Raw genomic sequence first — 25,040 nt, 5'->3', positions numbered from 1 at the left:
TTCAAGGTCTTTAAGTGGGTTTTGGCCATACACCTGTGTGTTTTTATTTTTATGATTTACCTTTTTTCTTTTTGTTGTTGCTTTCTGTATTTCTATTTATTTTATTTTATTGTTTTAATGCCTCATCCATTTGTAAGCGATGTTATATTTGCTGTTCATGACTTGAAATAAAGATTCTATTTAAAAAAAAAAAAAAAAAAAAAAATCATCGAGAGGCGTTTCTCTAACTCAGCCCATCAAACTGGAGAATAACTGACCGAACTGTCTGGCGGCCAATCAAACGGCCGCATTCTCCAGAAGGGGGCGGGGTTTAGTGGTTGATGTTGTAAAATGAGGCGGGGACGCTTCCTCTCCTAGCCGAGCTGGCACTCCGGTGAAGTGCAACAAGGACGGTGAAGACTTTGTTTAAGTTTGTGTCCTCCGGTGTCCTGCGGCAGACATGGCCCCCAGCGCCCAGCTGAAAGAGGCAGTGGCCGACATGCAGGAGGGGATCCGGGCGATCCTGCTCGGGCCGCCCGGGGCCGGGAAGGGGACGCAGGTGAGGCGGACAGAGCCGAGGCTAACTTGACGGTTAGCCGCGAGAAGCGCATGGCCGAACGCAGCGCCGGCTAATGCTAACCAACTAGCTTAGCCTGCTGTCACCGGCAACATGTACCTCATCCAGAAAAGTCCCGCTCCACACACACTATTTCTGACAACCAAAGTTATTTAATTCAGCTTGTGTTGCATGCCGTAGCCGCCACTTACTCACTTTGTGTGTTAGCATGGCTTTCTACATCTTAGCCGCACGTTGGCGACAGGTTTAACTGGTTTTGTCCGAGAAAACGGCTGAATCTTCCGGTACTGGAGCTTTAACTTTTTGGCTCCATCCATGCCGGCGCTAGTGCCACATCATGCGGTGTGAGATGTTAAGGCACACCGCCGAGACAAGACCCACAGGTGCCGCTTTAAACACCACAACACTGGCACAGAAGCCGGCCCAGCTGGGGAGACTTATCGCTAACCCTAATTATATGACATTGGCGCCCACTCTTATCTTCATGAACACACTGCAGGCCGCGCCGCTGTAATGCCACATCATGTGCTGTCAAGGATACAAAGGTGGAGGTGTGAGTGAGTGTGTGAGAGAGCTGGTGGCACAGCCTGCAACCTGACTGCGCTCGGTGTGAGGGAGCTGAGCCGCAGCAGAGTGTATTAGGTGACGCTTCAGGTGTCTTCAGCACACACCTGGGGATTCACAGCTCCAGTGAGGTGGTGAGGTCAAACGTACACCCGCAAAGTGTATGGCATAGAAACCTGGAGAGAGAGGGTGTGATCTTTACACAAGTCTCCACAACACTTCAACCTCACATTTAAGGATGAAAATCTAATACCAGCCCTCACATGCACATTATGATTTAATTTCAGCCAGCTGTGAGGTGTTTCATTGGGTGCTCCTCACATTTCTGCTTGCACTTTCATTAACTCCCATGTACAAGAGCGCCACAGGTCGCTGAGGCCGGATCTCTAAGTGCACTGTTCCTCTTAGTCTGTCTGGTTGTGCATGAACAAAATAATAATTTTTAAAAAATGGATTTAAAGGTCATTACAGGAAAGAGAGAACCTGGTGATAATGCTGCTCCATCACAGCGAGTTGAGACAAAAGTCTGCTGAGCTGTGCATTGCACTCGTGATTGTGACAGGGATTTGGCAGTGACGAAGACATGGTGCAATGATTGACTTACAGCCCTCAGGACATTATTGAGAAAATTATGATAAAACTGTGCATCAGGTTAAAATTGCACAATGCTTGAGAGCCAGTGAAGCCTTTTCTTTCTGTCAGCCTCTGCCCCACTGAAATGTATTTGAACAAGACACTGAATCCAGCAGGTTAATCCCCTGTCTGAAGGGTGAAAAGCGACTCTTCCAATAGGAATCAATAAAACACTGCATTATTACTCACATTTATCATGTTATATGGCCATATAGAAACATTTCATTTTAGCTCTCCAGGTGTAATTGAAAATTCTTGATATAAGTTGTACGAAGTGTAATTAAAAAAACAAACAAAAACAAAAAACAAATCATAAAGGCTAATCGTGATTAATTACTGGCATCAAATTCCTGAGTAATTATTTTAGCCATGAATCAAAATCAAGTTGAAAATGAGCCGTTCTTTGGCTGGAAGTCAGCAGTTGCACAATTTCATTTCTTCAGAATTATTTGTGCTGAGAGTTGATAGACAAAACCCAGATCTCAGTGAAGTTTTTTTTTTTTTTTTTTTTTTTTTAAGAACTAAAATTGTCAAAATGACCACATTAGGCCTGAGCTGTAGACTCTCTCTCTCACACTTGCACAACAATATTTCTGTGTGTTATAACTCTTTCCTTGTAATGTGGTTTTTGTCCTTTGGGACAGTCCTGTTTGTAAGAGGCTGTGTAAATAAACTTGAAGCATGTTGTATGTTTGATGTACAGATCAGCGCAGATGTGTGGGCTGAGGTTAATGTTGAGCACTGACCTTTCCAAACCAGTCATTCCTCATCACAGCAGCCGTCTCTCCGGCACGTTGGGAACACACTGCTTTTAAACTTCATATTTTGGTCGGGATCTCGGGACTCCCACGTCACTCAGAACGCCAACCTGCATGACTTTTTTTCTTCACCTTCACGTTTTCTTTTTGGTGGCTTGACACCAGAAATGTGTCGCCATCTCTGATGACATGTAACGTGTGATGTTTCTTCCGACAAAAGCGTAGACAAACATGACATTGAAAGCGCCAAATTAACAGCTTTGATTGGATTAGCTGACGTCACGATAGGTACGATGGACAGTGAGGAGCACATAAAAAGAAGGCCCTGTAATTACAGATTATTTACTGGGAACCTGGCTGGTGACCCTGACCCCTTAATGTATCCGCCAAACCCTAAATTTACCCGCAATTTTCAGGTAAATGGTATTAATTTAGGAGCCAGCCCAATATGCACCCGTCAATTGAGTCGTATTCCTGTGACAGTTGAACAAGCTGGAGCTGTAGGGTGGCTTAACCTGCTTTTCTTGTTTGAAAGTGAACATTTCAGTTTAAAGATGTAGCATTCATTAGAATAGGGACAGAGTTGCAGTGCGTTATTTGCTTGTAGCCAGCAAACAGAAAACAAAGCAGCCCAGCGGACCGTTACCTTGACATTTTCTCTTGTTGATGAGTCCAAGCTTTTGGCTGCAGAGCTGTCACACCACACATGGTTATTGATCTTGTGCTCGTGGGCTTTTTGCAGTGAAGTTGCCCAGTCACATCAATACTAAAACCACTAGTATTGGCTTTAGTATTGATGTGATTTAAAACATGGGTATTGACTTGGTACCCAAGTCTTGAGCCACATCTGAAAATCCACCAGAAACTTTCATGGTTTTACCATCCTGGTAGATTTGTAGATCACAAGTGGACTTCCAAATCATGTTTGACTGTCTCTCAGTGTAGTGGTTTGAAAAGACAGACCTCTGCAGCCAGAATAAAGCAGCACTAAGCTGGTGGATGCTGAAAGTCATGACTGGCAGTCTGAATGCTGCGCTCCTCCCTGCAGGCCCCTCGACTAGCAGAGCAGTACTGTGTTTGCCACCTGGCCACCGGGGACATGCTGAGAGCCATGGTGGCGTCGGGCTCCGAACTCGGCAAGAGGCTCAAGGAGACCATGGACGCTGGCAAACTGGTAAGACCTTTGCATATGTGTATGTCTTTGTCTGTTTTTTTTTTTTTTTGTTTGTTTTTTTTTTATAAATCTTTTGCTGTTGTTTTTCCTGTTTGCCCTTTTCCAAACCTGTTTGGTCAGTGAGGGTCATTTTAAACAGGTTTGATATTTACAATGTGTACAGAAAGCCTCTAAAATCCTTAGAGCAGTTATATCAAATTAAATCACAAGATGGTAAACAGCACACAAATGAAACACATATTAGCAAGGCAGAGCAGACTGTAACGTGTAATAAGGGAACCTAGCTGAAATATTCCTAATGGGTTCAGGTGCCCAGGTGCAGTTATTATGGATGCACACAGAAACTATAGACCAGCAGTCGGCAACCTTAGGTGCGCGTGCCACCGCTGGCTTAACCAACGAAACACTAACAATACGTGTAATTTGAGGAATTTCTTAAGCCGTTTAAGTGCCCTGTCATCCGCATGCCACATTAGCCTACCTCTTATACAGCCACTGTCGGGTGTTGAATGTACTTTTGAGACAAAACACAAAGTATGAGGCAGACAAGGCAGAATCTATCAAACTAAACGTGTCTGGTTGTGGGAAGCAAGCCAATCCCATTAAAGTCTTTTTCCCCCATAAAGTCTTTATATTATTATTATTATTATTAGTGGTAGTAGTTGTTCATTACTTGCCCTCTGCACACACCACTGATTGTCTTTACTGGTGAAATCTCCAAGTCTATTATTGCTTGGCATGTTGCCTGTATGGATGGAATGAAATACAGATCTGTTGGAAATTTTGATTTGAATTCATGTGGTGTCATCATTAAATTTAATGATAATGTCCGTGTCACATTGATTAACAAGAAGGTTTCAAACTCTCACTTCGTATCACAAAGGTTGCCGACCCCCTGCATTACATCAGACTGTTTGTTTTAGTAGAGTCTAGAAAGCTAACAAGATCATTTGAAAACTAGAAATTTTGCATCAAATTATGTTTCTTTTAAAAGGAGGTGTGTAAAAGGTGTGGTAACATATGAGTCATTACACAAAATAAACTTGGATAAGGCTGACAAAGATCCCAATGCAGAGCAGAGGTGTACTGTGTCACCTTGAAGGAGTTCACTTCACCGTTACATAATGAGCGGTCGTATCTGTTGGCTGAGTGTAACCCACATCTGATACCAGTATGAACTGATGGCATTGATGAAAAGACAGGTGTGTGTACTGAGTGACAAGACCAAAATACATTAACCGTCCTTTGTCCCCGTCTTTCCAACGCATTTTAATTACGGGCCTTGAGGTTTTGACTGACTTTGAATTGTCTCCAAAATACCAGTCAAGTTGTTTTTTTTTCCTCCTCATGGGTGTGTCTGAATGCTAACACTCAATCATCCAAGCTGCTGCGGCACTAAATTGATGAGTTTACTCAGGTGAAAGATAATAAGAATTACGTACTATCATGCTAATGGTGACACAGTTCCAGTTTTAGAGTGTTACCATGTAGGTTAAGGCTGTGTGATATGACGATATGTATCATGCGACAGTTGAAAAACATCTGTCATTCCATGTTTTGCTCTATCCTTTACTTTATTGCGTTACAAATCAACTCCATGGTATTGTATGCCGGGAGTTTATTTTCTGTAGTTTGAGTGATGTTGAGTGTTTCTCTGAACTGTATGCATGAGCGCAGGCTACATAAACTAGCAGCATAATAATAACACATAATACATAATAACTCAGTGTAATTTTAAATTGTGTGGAAGTGTAGCAGCAGCCACGCTGTGTTCGACACAGTGTCAGTGTCACACTTCACCGGTCACTAAAACGCTCACAGCAGCGTCGTTTTATTAACTGCACTAATGAAGCTCAGATAAAAACATCAGAAGTCATGGCTGCATCCACTGAGACACAACATTCACTCCAAAGCAGTATTTTGATTTATTTCTCTCTGTGAATTTAGTCACACCTTGCAGTCTGTAGAATTTTGGGCTGAGCTGGCAACATCACAGCAGGTATACAGACCTCCCCATTTCCAGCTGGTTGACGAGACATGAAACCAACATCATGTCGTTGTCAGCCGGCAGAAAAAAACAGAGGTCGTACAGAAAAGTCCGGCGCAGTCATCCCCAACCCAGTCTTCATGCCCCCCTCTGTCCTGCAGGTTTTGATTTCAGCTCTACTTTTGCACACCTGACCCAGTTAAGGTCCACATGCCTTCATGCATACCCTGTTCAGGTAGATCTGTTTCAGCCAATCAGCATGAAGCCCTTAAATGTATCAGGTGTTAGAGAGTGGAGCTGAAACAAAACCGGGTTGGGGACCACTGGTCTAGCGGACTTAAGCGGTCTTATGTCGCTTGACATGCGGTGTAGCTGTGGCAGCGCTGTGACAGAAAAGTAAATGTCTTAGTATCTGACTGAGGAAGTGTCGCTCCATATGGTGCATTCATGGCACTATTGTTGCCTGGGAAAAAAATGTGCCAAGAAGCGTGTTGAGGTTGCCAATAGACTGATTTCATCATTACACTTAGTCATGTAATTTCCTGAAAATGTGCTGTATTGTTATATATATCATTATCAGGATATCAAATGACCTATATCTGCATATGAGAATTAGGTCACTTTGCACAGCCCTAATGTGGGTTGCATGACTCTGTTGGGACGCTTTATTTCCACATGTTCTTTTTTTAAAGCATATTCTGTACCACCGATTCATTTCTAACAGGCCTGTTCATTCCCTGCTGTTCCCTGCCTGATTCATCCCTGATCAGTAATTATCTGTTGCTGGGCAGCTGTTGCATAACTCTTTCAGCGGGATTGTTCTTCATTGTGCCGTCTCACAAACCTGTGTGTGTGTGTGTGTGTCCATTCATTATGTGTCTGTTTGCTGCTGTCCTTTTCCATTATCTGTGTTTGACTGGGTGACTGTTTACCTTTGTGCAGGCCTGTATCTGCACCCACAGTATAAACAAGTCTCCTTTTTGTCTGTTCCATTTATTCTCCTGGAAGAAATTCAGTTTGCAAAGCCAGTACAGAAAACACAGTGCTCATCAAATAGAAAAAGGTTACACAAAATGGGGCTGCATGTCACAGTAAAAATCATATCACCATTACTTTGACAGACATCACGACTGCTGTTATATTTGCAATTTTAGTGGGAGCGATCACAAAACTAGTAAAATAAAGATGATGTGATTTGGCTTGGGTCTCCACCAAACCATGTTTTTTTTTTTTTTTTTTTTTTAACGTCCGGAGAATATGATTTGTTGTCCAGGGCATCTCTGCAGCTCCACAATACTTGATATATAATGGTATACTGTCACATTTAACCTTTATCAAAACAAAAACTGCAGCTGGTGTGATTTGGATATTGTACTTATCCAAATTGCAATTTCGATATGATTTCAATTAATTGTGCAGCCCTAAAAAAACGAACACAGCACCTCTATCTGTCGTGGACATTCAGATAAATCACCCCCTCACATGTCACGGTGGATTTTAGATGAATCTGCATGGAAGCAGCAAGTAGGGATGTGAATGACCAAGAGTCTTTTCATTTTCCCTGCAGGTCAGTGATGAGATGGTGGTGGAGCTCATAGAGAAGAACCTGGACACGCCCCCCTGCAGGAACGGCTTCCTATTGGACGGATTCCCCCGCACCGTCAAACAAGCAGAGATGGTTAGGACTTGATTTGACTTTTTTTTTTTTTTTTTTGTCCCCATGCTGCTCTCACTGGCTGTGAATCGAAACTTCCTGGAGTGCAGCGTTGCATGGAAAGCGACACAGAGAGTGCAGACGTTACATTTGGAGGCCGAAGTGGGAACAGAAACTCATCAGTTTTAGTTTCAGTGGCATCATTTGATGCAGTGAATGATTCAGGGATTTCTCAGGGTGTCACTGGGGAGTGTCACAGTTCATCCTGTGGAATGCACCGTCCAGTAAAAAACCTCAAATCTCCAAAAATTAAACTTTTCACTAAGAAAAACATTGTCCTTTTTATTTTGACGGCAAGGTTACAAGTAGCCAGTGGTGAAATGATGAGTTGATGATTTAATTAGTCTGCTGACAAAATGATGAGGCTGAAAATTTGATAATAGAGGTATCATTTTAGTCATTTATTAAGCAAGGATTGACCAGTTATCGGTCCTGAAAGACAATGGAGCAAATCATCACTGATCTGATGTTAAAAAATACCCTTTTTCAATAGTTATATTGTTTTCCAGCAAGAAAAAAAATGGCAGGATTCTTGTTTATTTATTTGGCTAATTTCCTGCATTTTGGCATTTTGTAATACTATAATGTTACTTACACAGTTAATTCAAAGAAAAGTTTGTGTTGGTGTTGCTAATAGTGTAACTTTTGACATTGTAACTTCCAGATTTGCTGTAAATGGATTTTGGCCCTGAATATTGGTTATTGGTGTTAGTTATTAATGATCAGTATCTATATCGATCGATCTTATTACCAAATAAGAATACTGAACATTTGTTGATTACAGCTTCAAAAATGCTATGTTATGCTTATTTTTTATTTTTTATTTTTTTTTATCATAATATGTATGAATTTGAGGGGTTATTTTGGCTGCTGGCCAGTGGTGGGTACACTAGAAAAGTCTTAAATAAACGACTCAATATTTTCACATTTTATAGAATTGTCTAAAAAAGATGAAAAACAATTTGCACACCAAAAAACAGATAGTGATGCAATTTGTGAAAGGTATGGTTTGAACCTTCATCTTTTTAAAAATTTTATAGAAAAATTATGAAACAGCTAATCAAAAAATAATTGATGGATTAATCTCCAGTGGAAACATTTAGTCGCAGCCAAAGAGTTATTTGAAATAAGGACGTAGAAGAGATTTTTTTTCTGAAGCACCACTGACCTCATCAATACTTAGCAGCTGTATTTTATCTTTAACTCCCTCAGTTTGTCTCTTGCAGCTTGACGACTTGTTGGACAAGAGAAAGGAGCAGCTGGACTCGGTGGTCGAGTTTTCTGTTGACGACTCGCTGCTGGTCCGCAGGATCTGTGGCAGGTAAGAACGAGGAGGAGGGGAAATCATATATTGAGCAGGAGAGAGAGAATAATTGAGTTTGATTTCGTAAACACGTTCCTGGCAGGCACTGATAATGCATTATTTTCCATGTTTGTGCTTCTCCTCGGACTGAGAAGCCTCTCACGCTGTTCTCTTGTTAAATCCACCCAGGCGACTCAATTGATTCATGTGAGCAGAGCAGTGTGGGATAGGGAGATAATTTTGGAGAGAAATGAAGCATGAAAAAGTGTGCAATTAGCAGGGATGCTAGCCTGGGGGGTTTGAGAGAGCGTCCTGGGACTGGAAGGTGGCGAGTTGGATCCTTCCAGAAGCCGCCGGGTCCCGTCATGCTGAAATGTGTTGGATTAAAACTTCAAACTCTTACCTGCTCAGTGTTTGACTTTGACTTTGACCTTGTTGAAATGCTGTTTGTACGTTTGTCTCAAATGGACACGGGAAGAGAAAAGATACAAATCACAAAGTGTTTAATCCGGCCATTAAGTGCCCCAACATTTCCAGGAAAAGAAAACTTAAGGGAGAAAACCACCCCGGTATGCAACAGATCAACATTTTGCCAACTTTCTAGCTAATAACGTTGACTCTGGAAGCTGTTGCAGATTATTTGAAATCATTTCAAACTGTTTTGATGGTCTTTTGCTAAAATAAAATATTTATCTATATAGCACTTTTTTAAAAACCCAGTTACAAAGTGCTTCATAATAAAGAGTGATTAAAGTACAACAGGCAAATTGATAAAATAAAAATATTTGTCAAGACATTCCACTTCAACATGTTGGACATGGACATGAATCAAATTTTAGGGTTCGCTGTCACTTTAATCACATCCACCGCCACACCCCTCCTTTAGCCGGTCGCTGTGAGAAGTGAATCGGCTGTCAAAGGGTTCATGTTAAAGTAAGTTGTAAGAGGAAACATAAAAGATAAATGTAAAGTGATTTTTATAGATTTATGTCAAAACTCTCTGCACTGCCTCGTAAACAGTTTCCAAACAATTCGACATACCACGCCGTACTTGAAAACTGACGTGAGATTTCAATCAAACGGTCCAGTGACCTTTTTCAGAAAACAAGCGAGACCTTCATCCGTGCACGTGTCTGCAGCGCCGAAACTGGTCTGCAGAGGCTTTTGTCGGTGTTTGTTTGCCATTACAGCGCAATTTTCATCCCATTTCGTCACAATAACCGGGCCGCATTATCTGCACGCCAGGCTGAATAGAGAACACTTCCAGCGAGTTTGCAGAGGGCCATCTCTCTGCCAGCGGGGGTCCTTTGTGAGGAGGTGGCTGGCTGCTGCCTTTTCAAGTCCAAGTAGGACAAGGGCAGCATGTGGGAAGTGAAAAGGAGTGTTAAACTGCTGGTGAGTCACTGCGGCTGTCTAACCCTCATCTGTCCTCCTTCTCTTTTTTTTTTTTTCTCCCTTCTCTCTTCCGTCCTTGTCCCGTCCTCCACCTCCTCTCACTGCCTCCCCTCCTCTTTCCCAGACTAATTCATCAGCCCAGCGGCCGCTCCTACCACGAGGAGTTCAACCCCCCTAAAGAGCCCATGAAGGATGACGTGAGTAGTTTCACCATCAACCCACTTAGAGCCACTTCTGCTCAAACTGCCTCCCACTTCAAATGACATCCAGAGCTGAAACTGGCAAAGCCGAGACCGCGTCCAACTGTTGTGACTGGCTCTTGATGTACAAAACATTCGCGACACCGTCTCTTTTTTTTATGACATGAATCCAGGTGGCAGCCACTACATTTTATAGATTTAATAAGGGACATCAGAGCTGAGTTAGAAAAAAAAAAAGTCAAGAAGATGTGGCTAATATGTAACGGTTGAGAAGCTGTGTGCCTGGTAGTGGAGAAGGGTGGTGGGTGTCACCGGGGTCAAGGTGGGAGGATGATTGAATGGGTTTTTTTTTTTTTTTTTTTTTTTTTTACAAGGTGCTAATAGACCTTTTTTATTTTTAATCAAAACTAAAGCTGGAGGAATGTCTCTGCTCTTAGAAATGTTTATTTGTGCTCACCAAGCAGTGGGGGGAGTTGTGCTGGCATCGTCACGAAAAAATATTAAGATCAAAACCATCCTTTTTATAAAACAGATCATAAGAGCAATTTCAATTTTAAGATTGCTTTAGATTACATAATGAAGGGGTCGATGACAAACTGCAGAATCTTTAGAAACTGATTAAAATTGACTTTCAAAACATATAAATGACTGAGAAGTGACTGGGGATGTTTTCTTCTGAAATCGGTGTGATGTGTGCGCTCTTTCGTACTCTCACATGGGTCGGTCTGTTCCATAATGCCCACAGTTTTTATGTTTAAGGTCCATTTTATTTAATTTGGGTAAGCTGGTTATAACAACGCTGTTTGTGAGGGAACGTGTATCATGTGCACACAGCGACACACGATCCCCTGGCTAAGAAAGCAGGACAGCTAGTTGCATGAGCTGCTGTGTTCACATCGGTGCAACAGAAAAGGATTTTGGTGCAGCAAACAAGTAGGGGGTGTGTGTGTGTGTGTGTGTGAGGGAGGGAGTGGGTGAGACTCATGCTTAGCACACACTACATGATTTTCTGAGTCATCAGTTGTCGCTGTAGTGTTCAAACCACACAACTTTCTGGCTAGTGGTTTTTGTTTTCACATGTCTGACTGGCGACAGGAGGTCACACATCACAAGCTCTTTGACCTGGAGGAGTCCCCAATGAGTCTGGTCTGCAAACCACATTTTGACAGAAAAACACACGCGAGAAGTAACACAGGAAATGACACAATACCATGTGCGAGACAGGATTATTTCTCTTCTAAAGATGGAAGTCCATCAGAAACGAGCGATCCAAGTTGTTTGTGTGCTCATTGCAGCGAAAATGCAAGTAAAAGGAAAAGTGAAAGGCATGCTTATTGATTATTGTCGTGTTGCAGGTGTTATGACTCCTCCCCCATGTTTCCCTTCACCCTGTGTCTTGTGCTTTCATTGGCTGCAGCTCGTCGCTGCCCTCATTCCCAGTCACAACACTTTTAACACTCCAGGATTTGGACTCCCCGACAGGTCCAGATATTTAGCCTGTTTGATACCTAACATGCGTCTGCGAGGCATCCACAAGTCTCTCAGATCATGTCTCTGAACAGTTCACACATGCCGTTTGAGCGCCAAGCAAATGCGGATTTGCCTCTGATCTGCGGCTCCAAGAGTGTCTGCTACAATTGTTGGAGAAACTAAAAAGCACTGACCCAGTTTTAGACAGTTGGAACAGTGCACATTATTATACAGACAATATCAGTCATCTGTTTTTCTCTTTCTCTTGTATCCATCTCCACCTTGCCTGCGCAACCCCCACCCACTCTCTTTTCCTCTTTCCTCCACCTCCTTTTTCCACTGTTGCCCCACATTTCTGATCTGCTTTTGTATCTTTTCCTTCTCTTTTCTCTCCTGCACAGTTTCATCTTTCTCACCTGTTGTCTCCACATTTCTGCAAAGTCACTGAGTTTTTTTCAGGCAGAGATAGTCAGGAAACATGATAAATTCTTAGGACAAGTCACAGAATATCAGTGACTCGTTATTCACTAACCATAATTTAGTTTGCGATCACTTTGTTTTCTTCTCCTGTAGAAGAACACTAAACTTTAGTAGGACCTCTGAATCTGAAATGTGTATACACTTTGGTCAAGGGAGAAACTAGTTTATATAGATCACGGAAGTTCAACATTATAGTCATACAAAAAAATCTGGGGATTTTACATCTGACATCAAAGCTTTGATCCCCCTGTGTCTGACTCCTCTCCTCTTTCCTGCACAACTAATCATTTTCTCTCTCCCTTTGTGTGTTTTCTCCCTGCCAGGTGACCGGCGAGCCCCTGATGCGGCGCAGCGATGACAACGAGACGACGCTGCGCTCCCGTCTGGACGCCTACCACCGGCAGACGGTTCCCCTGGTGCAGTACTACAGAGCCAGGGGCCTGCACACGGCCATCGACGCCGCCCAGGCCCCCAACGTCGTTTTCGCCTCCATTGTAGCTGCTTTCTCCGCTGCCGTGGAAACCGCTGCCCGTGCCTGTAAAGACCAAGTGTTCTTCATTTAAAAACTCCTCCTCTTCCTCCTCCCTGCGTCCCTCTGCTCTTTCTTTTTCTCATGGTCGGAGCTTTTACAAGAGTTGATCAAGTGTCACAGTGGCAACGAAATGTAACTAAAGCGCACACATCACTTTAATGTGGAAGATGGAGACATCAGCGCAGTGTCAGCCCCCTTACTGATTATCCTTTCTGTTTTTGCGTCGGGGGGCAAACTAATGGAGCACTTTTAGGTACATTTGTAAAGTTTATTTGTCTAGCCTGCATCGCAAAAGCATGTGTCTAAAGACTCCACAAATGAATCAGCAAACACCAAACAGTGCACTACTGTATGTTATGGCTATCACGTCTGCCTTTCACAACTGTAGAAATGAGATTTCACGATTTGACATTTAGCGTAACAAATTGCCATGCATGTCTCCACTTATGGCACAGTTTCTCCAAAATGTGTTTTAAAATGTTGCCGATTGTTGCATACTGTTTGCCTTAACTGGACAGGTTTGCTTTGCTCTTGTATAGTTAATTACTCCGCCATTTCCTTTTCCCCAGTCTCTGCTTCTCGTTCACTAAGGGCTCCAAACCGTTCTTTTGTCCTGCTCTACTCCCACTTTCTATTCTTCCCTAAAGGCAGAAATGCACTGGAAGTGCCAGACACACGTTTCCAAACTTGCCAAATCATTTTCATTGGCCCTACACGCACCGACACACCACAGCCCTGAAACTGGCTTGATTTTTGCCACATTGAGTGTGGAGCACAGCAGTTGTTTAGTTTGAAAAGTCCTCAAACGCAATCACCGTTGAACTGTTTGAAGTTCCTAATCAGGGTGTCATTGCTGAGAAATGAAGAAATAGAAGTCATGACATGGATGCTGAAAAGCTAATAAATTAAATCCAAATTGAGTTGGAAATGTAGCTAGTTAGCATACAGCTATTATTAGTTTGTAAGCAGTGTTTGTGGACTGTGTGTGGTCTTGCTGTGAAGCAGACTGCAGGAAAGTCCCAGCCACAGCCTCTGGGTCAGAGTAATGAAAATGGTTCCCCGTCAGTGTTGGTTCAGGTTCAGGTGCTGATGTTTGTTTCATGCCTGCAGTTCAAATTCACAGGTTCAGTCCTTGTGTCCAGTGTGTTCAGGCCTTTGTCATCTCCTCTGCCTCTGATCGAGGATCTTCCTCCTTCCTTCTCTTCGCCTGTAATCTCCTGTCTCCTCTTCTTCCTCGTGGCTGCTGGCCCATGCACTCCTCCTCCTCCTTCTCCTCCTCCTCCTCCTCTCCAGTTGACTCCTGCCTCAGCTACTGCTCTCGGTATCTTGGACTTTATGGATTACCTTTGGGACTTAAGACTGCACTGGTTAAACTGAAAATGTGATTTATGCAGCTAATGGCGATTGCTAATGCAGTGTGCCTTTTTAATGTGCAATAGATTGTGCCAGTGTAGAAAATACAGTATTTAATGTAATCCTCAGTGATGTGACATCAGCTCAGAGGCTTGCTGCCCATCACTGCTGTGACCAGGTTTACAAACTTGAGTTTTTGTAGCAACATGCAGTTGTCATCTTCGTCCAGGCAGTGCATGTCTTTCCAGTCTTTCTTTTCTCTTATCATTTGAGGTGACTAATACACCAGAATCTGTCAAGAGGTGCGTCGATTTATGATCAGACCTGGGCCAAATAGTATTTGCAGATTTTTTTTTACCTATTTTTTAATGCTATAATCTTCCACTGCAAGATATGTGGGTTTTGTGTAAAGCTTAAATAATCCCAACGACATAAACTGAAGTGCCAGAGAGCTTAAAAATATCAAAGCATCAGCATTTACCTCATTTACTTCAGGCACAGTTATGCAGAGAAGCAGGGTGAAGACAGAAGACCCTGCAGAGACCCTTCTATAACTCTCCTTTTTTGACATTCAGGAATTAGGGGTATGAATCAGCAGAAATTCAGTTCAATTCATTGGTTATGAACTCGCTTTTTTGGAAAGATTGAATTGTAGTTTGTAAACAAGAATTCAAGTTGACAGTTCAGTGCAGTAGTTTAAACCAAAATTTTATCGACATTAAATAAAAACGTGCAATAATAATAAGAAAAAACTTAAACAAAATATCGACAGTATATTTTTAGACCAAAAAATGCAATTTATAGTATGCTCACATCCCCATAATGCTTAGGGTTTTTGTTTTTTGTTTTAAGAATTACAAACAATTCAATTCAAAGCATTTTGATTCAGGTTGAAGTCCGAGTGATTCACTCTCCATTTCTTTTAGAAGATCAATTCAGTCAAATAATTGATGCAGTGAATTAATCATTACAACCCTACCTGGAATAAACTAAGGACACCTCTCTGCAACTAACAGCTTACCTGATGCAGCATCTTAATATGAAACCCCACCCACAGGAAGGTCAGAGGTCAGCAGCTCATAACAATATACATTACCTTGCCAAGGTACAAAACAAATATTACAGGAAAACCGGCCTCAGTGGAGGATGTGCACCACAGGATATTTTAAGCAGATGTGCACATCACTGTTATTGTAGGAAAGCTAATGCACACGGGGCGAGTTGTGCTGACACTTCCCCTTAGTCTCTCTTTAATTGTTAATGTCAGGTGTAATGGATATTTCATGAGGCACTGAAACGGTCCAGAGCCTTCCCTGCTGTTTAGTTTTTGATCCCTCGGTGCAGACAGACGACAGAGACCAAACATTCGGGAATATTCAGAGAGGACGTGGGCCGGAGCTGGCGCCCGGTTGCACAATAAATGCAAATGCAACAACATTTTGGCAACAAAGCTGTTTGATCAACTAACCTTTGTGCAGCGACCTCTGAGTCCTCGAGGTAGTGTGCTGCAGTGCATGCTAATGCTGTGGAAACCCTAAGCTGGCCTGCAGTGACCTTCATTTAAAAAAAAAAAAAAAGACTTTGCTGTTTACCATGCACCTCAGCAGACTAAAAACCACACAATCAGTGGAAAGCTGATCAAAGAGCTTATTTGCCAAAAGTCTCCATTAAACACTGAAATTTGTTTTGCTCTGATAAATGTGGTAAAGATACTTGGTTCATATTTACTTCACCCAGACCGTCGGAGTCTCCCTGTGTTTAATCCAAACGTGTGAGTGCAGAATATTTCAAGGCTATGATTTACTAATTTGTGGCCACGAGATACAACTCATTCCCTCAATTTAATTAACTCGTTTCTATGACTTCGTTAGTTTGTGGCCACAAGATATAACTTGTTCCCTCAATTTAGTCTTCAACAGACAACATTTGTCCCTGAGGATCTCCAGGTACAGGTGCAGTCTGCTACCGGGGGGAAGGAAGAGTGCTGCACACTTATCTTGTGGACAAGAGTTAATTAAATTGAGGGAGCAAGTTATGTCTTGTGGCCTCAAAAAAACAAAACAAAACAAAAAAACAAAAAACAAGTTGTCATTACACTTTGTGAGCCCCGTAGGATGTCACAGTGCAACCAAACTAGTCATTTCAGCCACATAATACTGTTGGCAACACAGAATAATCTCAAAATCACACCGTGATTGTTGAAGTTGAAGAGTGTAGAAGAATTAGCAGCATGTTGTCTCAAGTCTTTTACCTTCTTTCACCCTACCTAACCTTCAGGGTTAGGCTTAGGCTTGGGCGGTATCTGTTTTTTCATTTCCCGTCTGAAATTTCCCCGTAGTGTATGGTGTATGACAGTATTTGTGTTTTTAAAAAAGTGCTGTGTGTCCAATATGCAATGAGCTAATTAGGTTTAAATAAGTGTGGCACACAGAATCATGAATTGATAGAAAATGAGTTCCCTTCTTTGACAGATTTAGCGTTCCTTGCTGGGGATCCAGTGACACTGGTTGCTGTGGTGGATGCCGACACACCAGTGGGCTGAACGGACGTGTATGTGTGTGTAGTGGTGTCAGGCTGGCTATGTGCGCTACGATACATCACCTCAATACAATATCTCCACCTCAGTTTAATAGAAAAAGGAGCATCTGTATTGAAAATCACACCTTCAGGTTTTCTGAATACCCTTCTACAACTGTAACACCTTGATACCACCAAGCCATGTCTGTATTTTAAATTCGGGAAAAGTTTTTTTCCCCCCTCACTTTAGTGTCCAGAGTTCAGGGACCAGTTGGATAAATTCAGTTTAAACTTACTTTAAGTTTAAATATTTATGAGTTGGACTGAAAGTTTGAAGGCAAGTCAGTATCTTTGTGTTTTGAGCCCCTGGGCTGGTTCTCACAAAGGCCCTCACAGTAGGAGCACTGATCTGAGATTACACTTTATGTGAAATGAATAAGATCAAAGAGATGGTGGAGGATGTTGGTCACTCACCCTTGAGCTACAAGTGCTTCTCGGAAATGTTTTGAATTCAGGCCTTTGTTTCCCGTGTTCCCAAAGGTCCTTTTTTCCAGTCACTTTGTTCCAGTGGTTTGTATTTATTTACAGGGTTTTATTTCCCAACTAATAAATCTCTCATTTGAGGAAAAAACTGACACCTACTCTTAAGCAATTATGCAAAATTAAACAGAAAGCAAAAAACTAGATGGACTGAATTGTCTTGAGTGAAGTGGTTTTCAAAGTGACCCCTGGGGACCCCCTCTCCCCTCCCCAAATGGTTTCTTATGAAATCTGTGAATAATTATGTTACATTATGTCATAATTAAAAGCATAGTTTTTGTGTTTTTGAGTTTTTCCGGCCACCCCCACCCCTTAGTAATTTTCCTTTTAATCTTCTTTGCCAGTGTATTTATTTATTTATTATTTTTGCTAAGTGCCTTTTTCACTCATGTTCTTGAAAGAACTCAAATGAACTGAACAACTTAACCTAATTTTTTCATATTTCAACAAAATCACTTTAATGAAAGTCAAGTTGAGGGTCCAGAACATGAAAAACCTCTCTTACGTTGAGCTATTTTGAATGATCAATATCCACGTAATGATTTTGTTTCACAAAAATGAGAGAATAGCATTTTGAAGATAAACTGGGACACAGACGGAAGCTCACTTTAGAGTTTGCCTTTATCTCCCTTCTTCCTTTTCAACCTGCTGATTTGTATTTATTTTTTTTCCTGTCTGCATGCAACATGTTCCACCTGGTGACACATGTTGCATACAGCCTCACCTACAGCTTCCCCTGAGCTGATGTTACTCTCCTCTCTGTGTAAAACAATAGCAGATGTTCAGCAGTCCCACCAGGCCGTTGTCGCTGTTATATTTAGCTCGACGAGACTGTTTCATGGTAAATTTCCTACAACAATGTTCACTGTTCCGAATGAAACCTCAGCTCCGTTTTTTTTTTTTTTTTTAATTCACTTTTGAAAGCTGTGAATGCCTGAAGTTCGAGTTCAGTGGAAGGTTAAGCCAAACTTGAACAGAAACAGAAAGGCTGGTTGTTGTTTTATTAACCGTTCATGAATGTTTCTTTTTGATGTGCTGCTTTAAAGCGGATGAACGCTGGCACCCTAATTGCACTCAGATGGGACGCCACTAATTTGCAACAGCGTTCTTCTGCGTCCAATAAGGCGCTGTCATCGTACCTGCTGTGCATTGCTCTTGACAATTCCAACATTTAAGCGACCGAAAAGTCTGTTAGTCACGGCTGAGTTTATTTTTCATTGTTGTGATGTGTCTGTGCTGTAACTCACTGCAGGCTTCTCTTCCCCTCTCTCTCCCTTGTCTTCCAGCTGGTTGAGCTCCTGAGCCGCTTCTTGCCCACCATGGCGAAGGATTATTGGGGGGGCAGATGGAGGGGTGGGTATGGATGTTTGGAGGGAGGGAGGGGGTAACAAACAGGGGGAGTCCTTGTACCACAGAGCGTAACGTTAAATTTTGCAGTGCTGCTGGGCTGTGAGTCGTCAGTGCATTACTATTTTCTGTGCATTCTCATAGGAATGATTGAAGCCATCTTATTAATATATTCCCCATGTTTTCCCCCTCTAATAAACCTCAAGATGCTTTTCTACATTCATCACACTTTGTACAGAGTGTTTGTTTTGCTCATCAAGCTCTTTGACCTTAAAATGGAGTTTTATTTCCTTCATGAGATGTCAGCGTTTATATACGGATCGATTTGACCAGTGGTTTTTAAAGTGGGGTGCAGCCTCTGGATGAGGAGCAGTTTGATACCAAAAAGTGTATATGACCTTTTTTTTTTTTTTTTTTTGTTCACAGTTTATTTTAAATCATACGGAAAGATCGCTACTTTGGCCTAGATGCATTTTTTTGCTTTTTTGGAAAGCACAGACTCATCTACAAAAAAAAAGTTATACATTTACACCACATTTTAAAATCAACACTTTGAAAAACAACTTTTTACTTTACAAAAGTAAGAAAATGTTTTTTTGAAATTGTAACAACTACATAACACATTTAAAAATTAAAAAATGCATAACCAAAAGGTTTTTTTAAATAATAAATAAATAAATAAAGATCATTTTAACATTGTTTTAAAGTGATAGATTTGGTTCTCACTCATATAGGGGTAATTGCCTCTCTACAAAAGTGTAATAGATCCTCCAAGTTTGGCCTGTTAACTCCCTCCTTGTCACGAGAGCGAGCGCTTCACCGAGACTGTCCTCCAAAATGAACAAAGTGGATCTGGCCCAGCCAACAATACAATTTTGAACTTATCCAAAGCTGAAAAAGTGGTTTGCGATTCATTATTTATGCTTTTTTTCTAGCCCTCTTCCTTGCCACCAGGTGGAACTACTTTATTTCTGTATCACTACGCAGCAGCTCCCCTCGATGCTGTCTCTGTGTTTTCACACCTGGTAGATGAAGCTGGTGTGTAGTAGTGATACAGACACAAAGTGGTTCCACCTGCAAGCAAAAGAACCAGAAAACTGTGGTAGTTAATGTATCCCAAAGTGACGTTTGTTGATGTGCATCCTTCAAAACATTGTTTTTAAGCTTTGAATTGCCGCTCAGAATCATGTTGTTTTTCTGTTGTGTCTATTTCATCCATTTTGGAGATGAACGCTCCCAGTGAAGCGTTCATTCTTGTGACGAGGGAGGGAGCTGATGTGTCAGACCTGGAGGATCTATCACACTCGCATGGAGTAGCAAATACCACAAGTATCACTTTAATGTCACCACTTTGAATTTAATTTATCGTCATTGTTAAAATGTGACACTGAATCAGTTTAATGCTTCCACATAAAACAGAGTATTTTGTCATGTAAGATTTAGCGCAGAACACTTCAAATGGTGTGGGGGCTGTACCTTAATGACAGCCAGGTTTGGGGCGTGGAGGTCGTCTGAAATAAATCTGCAACAAGTTTTAAAATCCCTGGATTAGACTGTTTAAAACTTAACAGATGATGTGGTGTATTGTGGTTTATTGCTGTGGGCCATGGCTAATGCACTATACCCTTTACTGTAAAATACACTCATTTCCTCCAGGTGGGTGGAGGGACATTGTTAGATGTTTGCAGAGAAGGAAGATCCTCTCACACCGTCTCAAAAAAAAAAAAAGGTTTATAATAACTAATATTTGTTCTTTAAAAAAGTCACTGTTAACACTGACTTCATCAAATGGGAATATCGGTCATAGTAGATGAAATCATTGTACACAGTGGTTTATGGTTGAAGGTTATGTTACACATTATGAAAGTGACAGGCCTGCATTGTAATAGTGATCAGGCCTTTATCCAATTCCTTCAGTTCCTTTTTTTTTTTTTTTTTTTTTTAAATTACAGTAATGTCACCTGTAGTTATGACTATGTATTAGGGCCATATTGGGTGGAAAAGTTTTTTGAGCCACGATTGGTGGGGTTATATTCTGCGAAAAAAAAAAAAGATGTAGAATTTCCAAGATTAAAGTCGTAGCTTTATGAGAAAAATCCCATTGCAGGCATGATTCATGGCATCAAATTGAAACCATAGGGTTCCTTGACATACCCCCCACCACCACCACCACACACACAGAGAAACACACAAAAAGAAAGTAAAAGAAAAACTATCTTCAGAGGTCTATCTTCTCGTAAATCCATGACTTCATCTCAGAATTTTTGAGGTTTTTTTTCTCATAAATTTACCACTTCAATCTCAGAGGATTTTTTTTTTTTTTCCTGGTAAATTTACATTAACCAAGAAATTTTTAGGTTTTTTTTTCCCTTGGAATGCGCCACCCCTCCTGTCCCGGCTCCATAATGTTTTCCCCATACGATGGCCTTAATACGCTGCTGTACCTGTAATACTTAGGAAGCCGGGAACAGTGGGATCTGTCTGGTCTGGCCTGGTATTGTCTGCCTCAACACACAAACAAAACAAAACAAAACAAAACAAAAACAACACATTTCTCTGTCAGTTCCCCCCTTTGTTTTTGTGTTTACACACACTTCCATTCACACACTTCCCGGTGGTTGTGGACGCAGTTTGGCCTCAGGGATTTCTCTCTCTGTCTGCCTGAAGGGCCGGTGTTGGATTAGAGAGCCTCTCTGGCTTAAAGTCCTGCGGGCAAACTTGTCCCATGTGCCCGTACAGTACAGACTGAGCTGCCAGACGCGGGTGACGTCACGGGGTGGGGTTTCCGAGCTGTCGGCGGCGTTACGTCACCGAGCGGGGCTTTCCTGCGTGACGTCAGAGGGCAGGCGGCAGAGAGCGCAGCGAGCAGCCAGCGGAGATTAGCAGACTTTAGCGCTGCGCTGCCGGGGCGCAGGACACACTTTAGGCCGCCGTGAGCCACCGACAGCCCGGAGGAGAAGCAGCAGAGGGTCGGACACGGCCGAGGAGCTCCTTTTGGACGGTTTTAAACCCCAAACGTCCAGCCTCCAGCCCGGGACTGGACAGCAGAGGAGCCCTAAACACACGCCCCAAAGTGGCCGCTGCGCATCGCTCCTCAGCCAGCCTCTGCTATCGAAGAAACCCGCTGCTGGAAGCCGCTTCACACCCACCGAAAGGCAGGTACGACCTCCGCTGCGAGCCCTTCAGCTTGCCATGGCTTGTTTTTTCTCACCAATTTGAGGTGACATGGATTTTGAATGCCTCGCTTGATATATATAAAAAAAGGGGCCGTCTCAAAAGGGGGTGTAACAGTTTTGACAGAAACACAATAGACCTGCGGCTCTGTTTAACATATGATAATCACCGGTATGACAGTCCCGTTATCTGCAGTCTGTCAGTCAGGAGGGTCAGCTCAGTGCAAGGCAAGGTGGCCCAAATTATCACCATCAGGTCCGTGTCACACGGGTTGGTGGGTTTTGGTGCGGAGGGGAGGAGGAGGGGGGGGAGCAAGCTGTAGCTGGTTTCCAGGCCGAGTGCTGCATATCTGGGAAGAAACACGCATTTCTGTCAATAATAAACTCCTCAGACTGCCTGCATGTCTGTAGCTCCACCACACAGCCTGTCCTTGTCCCACTGAGTTACCTCATTCCCTCATGTCCTCCCTCTTTTCCCTTTAAAGCCCTGCGTTTCTGTCTGCCCCTGCCACTCCCCTGGCCCTTGGTCATTGTGTGTGTGTATGTGTGTGTGTATGTGGGTGTGCTCCCTTAAGAAATGATGCTCCAGTGCATTAAAATGTAAAAAGGACGCGGCACAAATCATGCCAAAGCTAATAAAGTAGTAATATTACAGGAGAGGGTCATGATAAATCCACAAATGAGATTGTTATAGCAATATTATGGGGGTTTTGTGTTCAGGCTGAGGCTTAATAGCACACCAGTGATAGAGGAAAAGTTGTCCTAAACACCCCAAACTGAAACTGGCTTTGGTAAAACACTGGGGTGTTATTGCTGGAGTCAGAGAAAGCCTGGTGCACTGTGGACGAGCAACTGGTTCAGTAAGAAGCAGCTGAGATGCCTTATTATGCGTTAGACTTTAATAGTGTGTGAGTCATTAAAGGGTCAGTGGTGATTTTATTCGGTGACTGATACGTGACTTTACGAGCTTCTCTCCATGTGAAGGAGTGCCATCAACTACTTTATTATGAATACGCTTTTAACGCGTATCTTACGTCAGTGGATCCAGCTGAAGTCGTTAAATTGTTTTGCCATCACATTTTCTCACCGCTGCTTGTTAGTTATGCCTGTCACTTTGGGATAAAAAAAAAAAAAGCTGCATCCACAGCATGAATCATATGCCCCCAAAAATGGATGAATGTGCTATTCTGGAAATGAAAGTCATCATTTGATTACAGAAGCATATATTAATGCACTATATGTTGTTTTTAAGTAGGAATAGGCCAGAATATTAAAATACGTGGCTGATCTGTCAACAGCTGACTGTTCCATGGGGCTTATTGATTGATATTAACCTGCTGTACTTTAATAATCTTTTGTATGCAATAAGGCCACAGTTACACTAACTTTATAAAGCCTTAAATATCTGTTGAAATATGCCAGAATTAAAGTTTGATCATTCATCTCAGCTTCAAGGGCGATCTTTTATATTTCACTGCGCTGCTATTCCTGAATTTGAGAGGAAATGAATTAAGCATTCATTATTTAGTTGCCAAAACTGGCCACAGCACAGCCTGTTTTCAATTGAAATTCTCTTCAGAGTTGTTTTGGACAACTTACCAAATAGTTGAAAATGAAAAAAACAGTTTTTTCCCCCCATATCTGTGTTATAAGAGCAACAAACAGCTGTGCGCTCATCCCCAGGCAGCTTACAGGTGTGTTAGAAATGACTCATCCTTTCCAGGGGTTTGGTTAATATGGCCTGTGTGTGAGTGATTTCCTGCCCTGAGCTCCTCTGGCTGGTCAGCTGTGTGACCATTACCTCATCCAGAGGAGCTCCGGGTTCCTGTGAACTCTGCTTACACACAATAGTCGGGAATTACACACTCAGTTGTCAGCCGTGCTCTTGTTTGTGTCCGTGCATTGTGCTTCTCTTTCCTTTTTTGAAACGTGAACCCGCGCGTCCAGTTCACTGCCGTTACCGCTCACCTCATCCGTCTTTCTGCACATTTGAAGAGACCACTGAGTGTGTGTGTGTGTGTGTGTAGGGGCAGGGAGGTTTGCTCTTTGCGACTGTAGCGCCTGCAGGCCCGACATTAAACATTCAACAACTCAGCAGTATGGCTCCTGAACGCTCCTCTAATTATAGAAGCTCTCAGCCTGATTCTCTCTACCTCCACCTTCCAATGCCTCGCGGTGGACTTTGTGTATCCTGTGTGTGTGTGTGTGTGTGTGTGTGTGTGTGTGTGTAGGAGAGAGAGTGATTATAAGAGTCAGTGGGAAGGAGAAACATGCAGAGAAGGAGAGAGAAAATGCTCCATCACTCCATTTGTGTATCAATCTGCCTTCTACTGTGCGTACTTTTTAAAACTACAGTATTAATACTATCCCTGCTTCAACAAAGAGAGAGAGAAGAAGATAAAGGTCACGGGTCCTAATCCAAAGAGTCCTCCTAATAGCCCATCACTTTTACCTTTCAATATGAAAATGACCTGTTTATCTGGCCCCGGAGGCAAATTTATTCCTAAGGTGTGGCTACTGTGGGTTTTTATCAATTGCCAAGTCGTTTTCCACTGGAAGCCCATATGTAAATACTGACGGTAAATAGCACGCACATTTTGCATAATTGTTTTTTATATATATATTTTTTTTCGATCAACTTCAAAATTCAGTTTCCACATGACTGAAACAATTGGACTTTGTTTTGGAGGGGCATTAAATGATGCCAGAGGAAGAGTTTTCACAAAACGTGTTGCTTCTTCTTTTGTTTTGTTTTGTTTAAAGGCCTACAGACACACACACACACACACACACACACACACACACACACACACACTCTGACAGCAGGCTTGCAGCTCTCTCTCTCTCTCTTTTTTTTCTTTCCTCTTTCAGCAGGCGATGAGGTAAATTCCAGGGAACAGCAGGCCGTCATGCCGAGATATCAGTGTTGTTTTTTCCACAGGAAGAAGAGCTGCTGTCTCATCAGTCCGCCTCCCACATTCGCTGAAACCGAGTCAGAATCGTTTTGTTCACGGGGTGTAATAAATCTGCAGGCACCGGTCACAAACATGTCACAGAGTATTTTGTAGATGGGTTAACTGATCCTGTTAGACCCAGCTTTGGCCCGGTGCCAAGATGAGTTCCAGTCATTGTGGCAGTGCAGGAATTAGTCATAATCTGGATTTTATGCTGCACGGGCGGTTTTGGTGCAGTTGTGATAGTAGTTTTGTCAAGGATAACCTGAGAAATGAGTCAGATGATGCATTTTTATCATATTTGCCAGCGTGGGGTGCTCTGCAGTGAAACAACTGCAGAGGAAACCTGTAGATTGACAATTTATATAGTAACACCAGTTGTGACACATG

The 25,040-nt window shown here is 42.4% G+C and overlaps 2 protein-coding genes across 3 annotated transcripts in view; both read left to right on the top strand.

Moving 5' to 3' along the window:
- The first annotated feature begins 338 nt into the window (after positions 1-338).
- Positions 339-18,749, top strand: ak2 (adenylate kinase 2). Of its 2 annotated transcripts, XM_030064116.1 has the most exons (7): positions 340-538; positions 3,560-3,685; positions 7,240-7,350; positions 8,613-8,707; positions 10,209-10,281; positions 12,558-12,771; positions 18,463-18,749. In XM_030064116.1, the coding sequence occupies exons 1-7, from the start codon at positions 440-442 to the stop codon at positions 18,468-18,470; spliced, it is 726 nt and encodes a 241-aa protein (XP_029919976.1). In that variant the 5' UTR covers positions 340-439; the 3' UTR covers positions 18,471-18,749. The 2 variants fall into 2 exon arrangements, with proteins under 2 accessions (XP_029919975.1, XP_029919976.1); XM_030064115.1 differs by lacking the exon at positions 18,463-18,749 and having other exon boundaries at positions 339-538; positions 12,558-12,812.
- A 2,625-nt stretch (positions 18,750-21,374) lies between these two features.
- The window catches only part of rnf19b (ring finger protein 19B), a 41,440-nt gene continuing 37,774 nt past the window's right edge, over positions 21,375-25,040 (top strand). The window contains 1 exon segment of the mRNA XM_030063605.1: positions 21,375-21,682. The gene's annotated coding sequence lies outside the window, so the exon portion shown is untranslated.

The sequence above is a fragment of the Myripristis murdjan genome, chromosome 11 (assembly GCF_902150065.1).
Source record: "Myripristis murdjan chromosome 11, fMyrMur1.1, whole genome shotgun sequence".
Lineage (NCBI taxonomy): Eukaryota > Metazoa > Chordata > Actinopteri > Holocentriformes > Holocentridae > Myripristis > Myripristis murdjan.
This window is presented reverse-complemented; position numbering and strand designations above follow the sequence as displayed.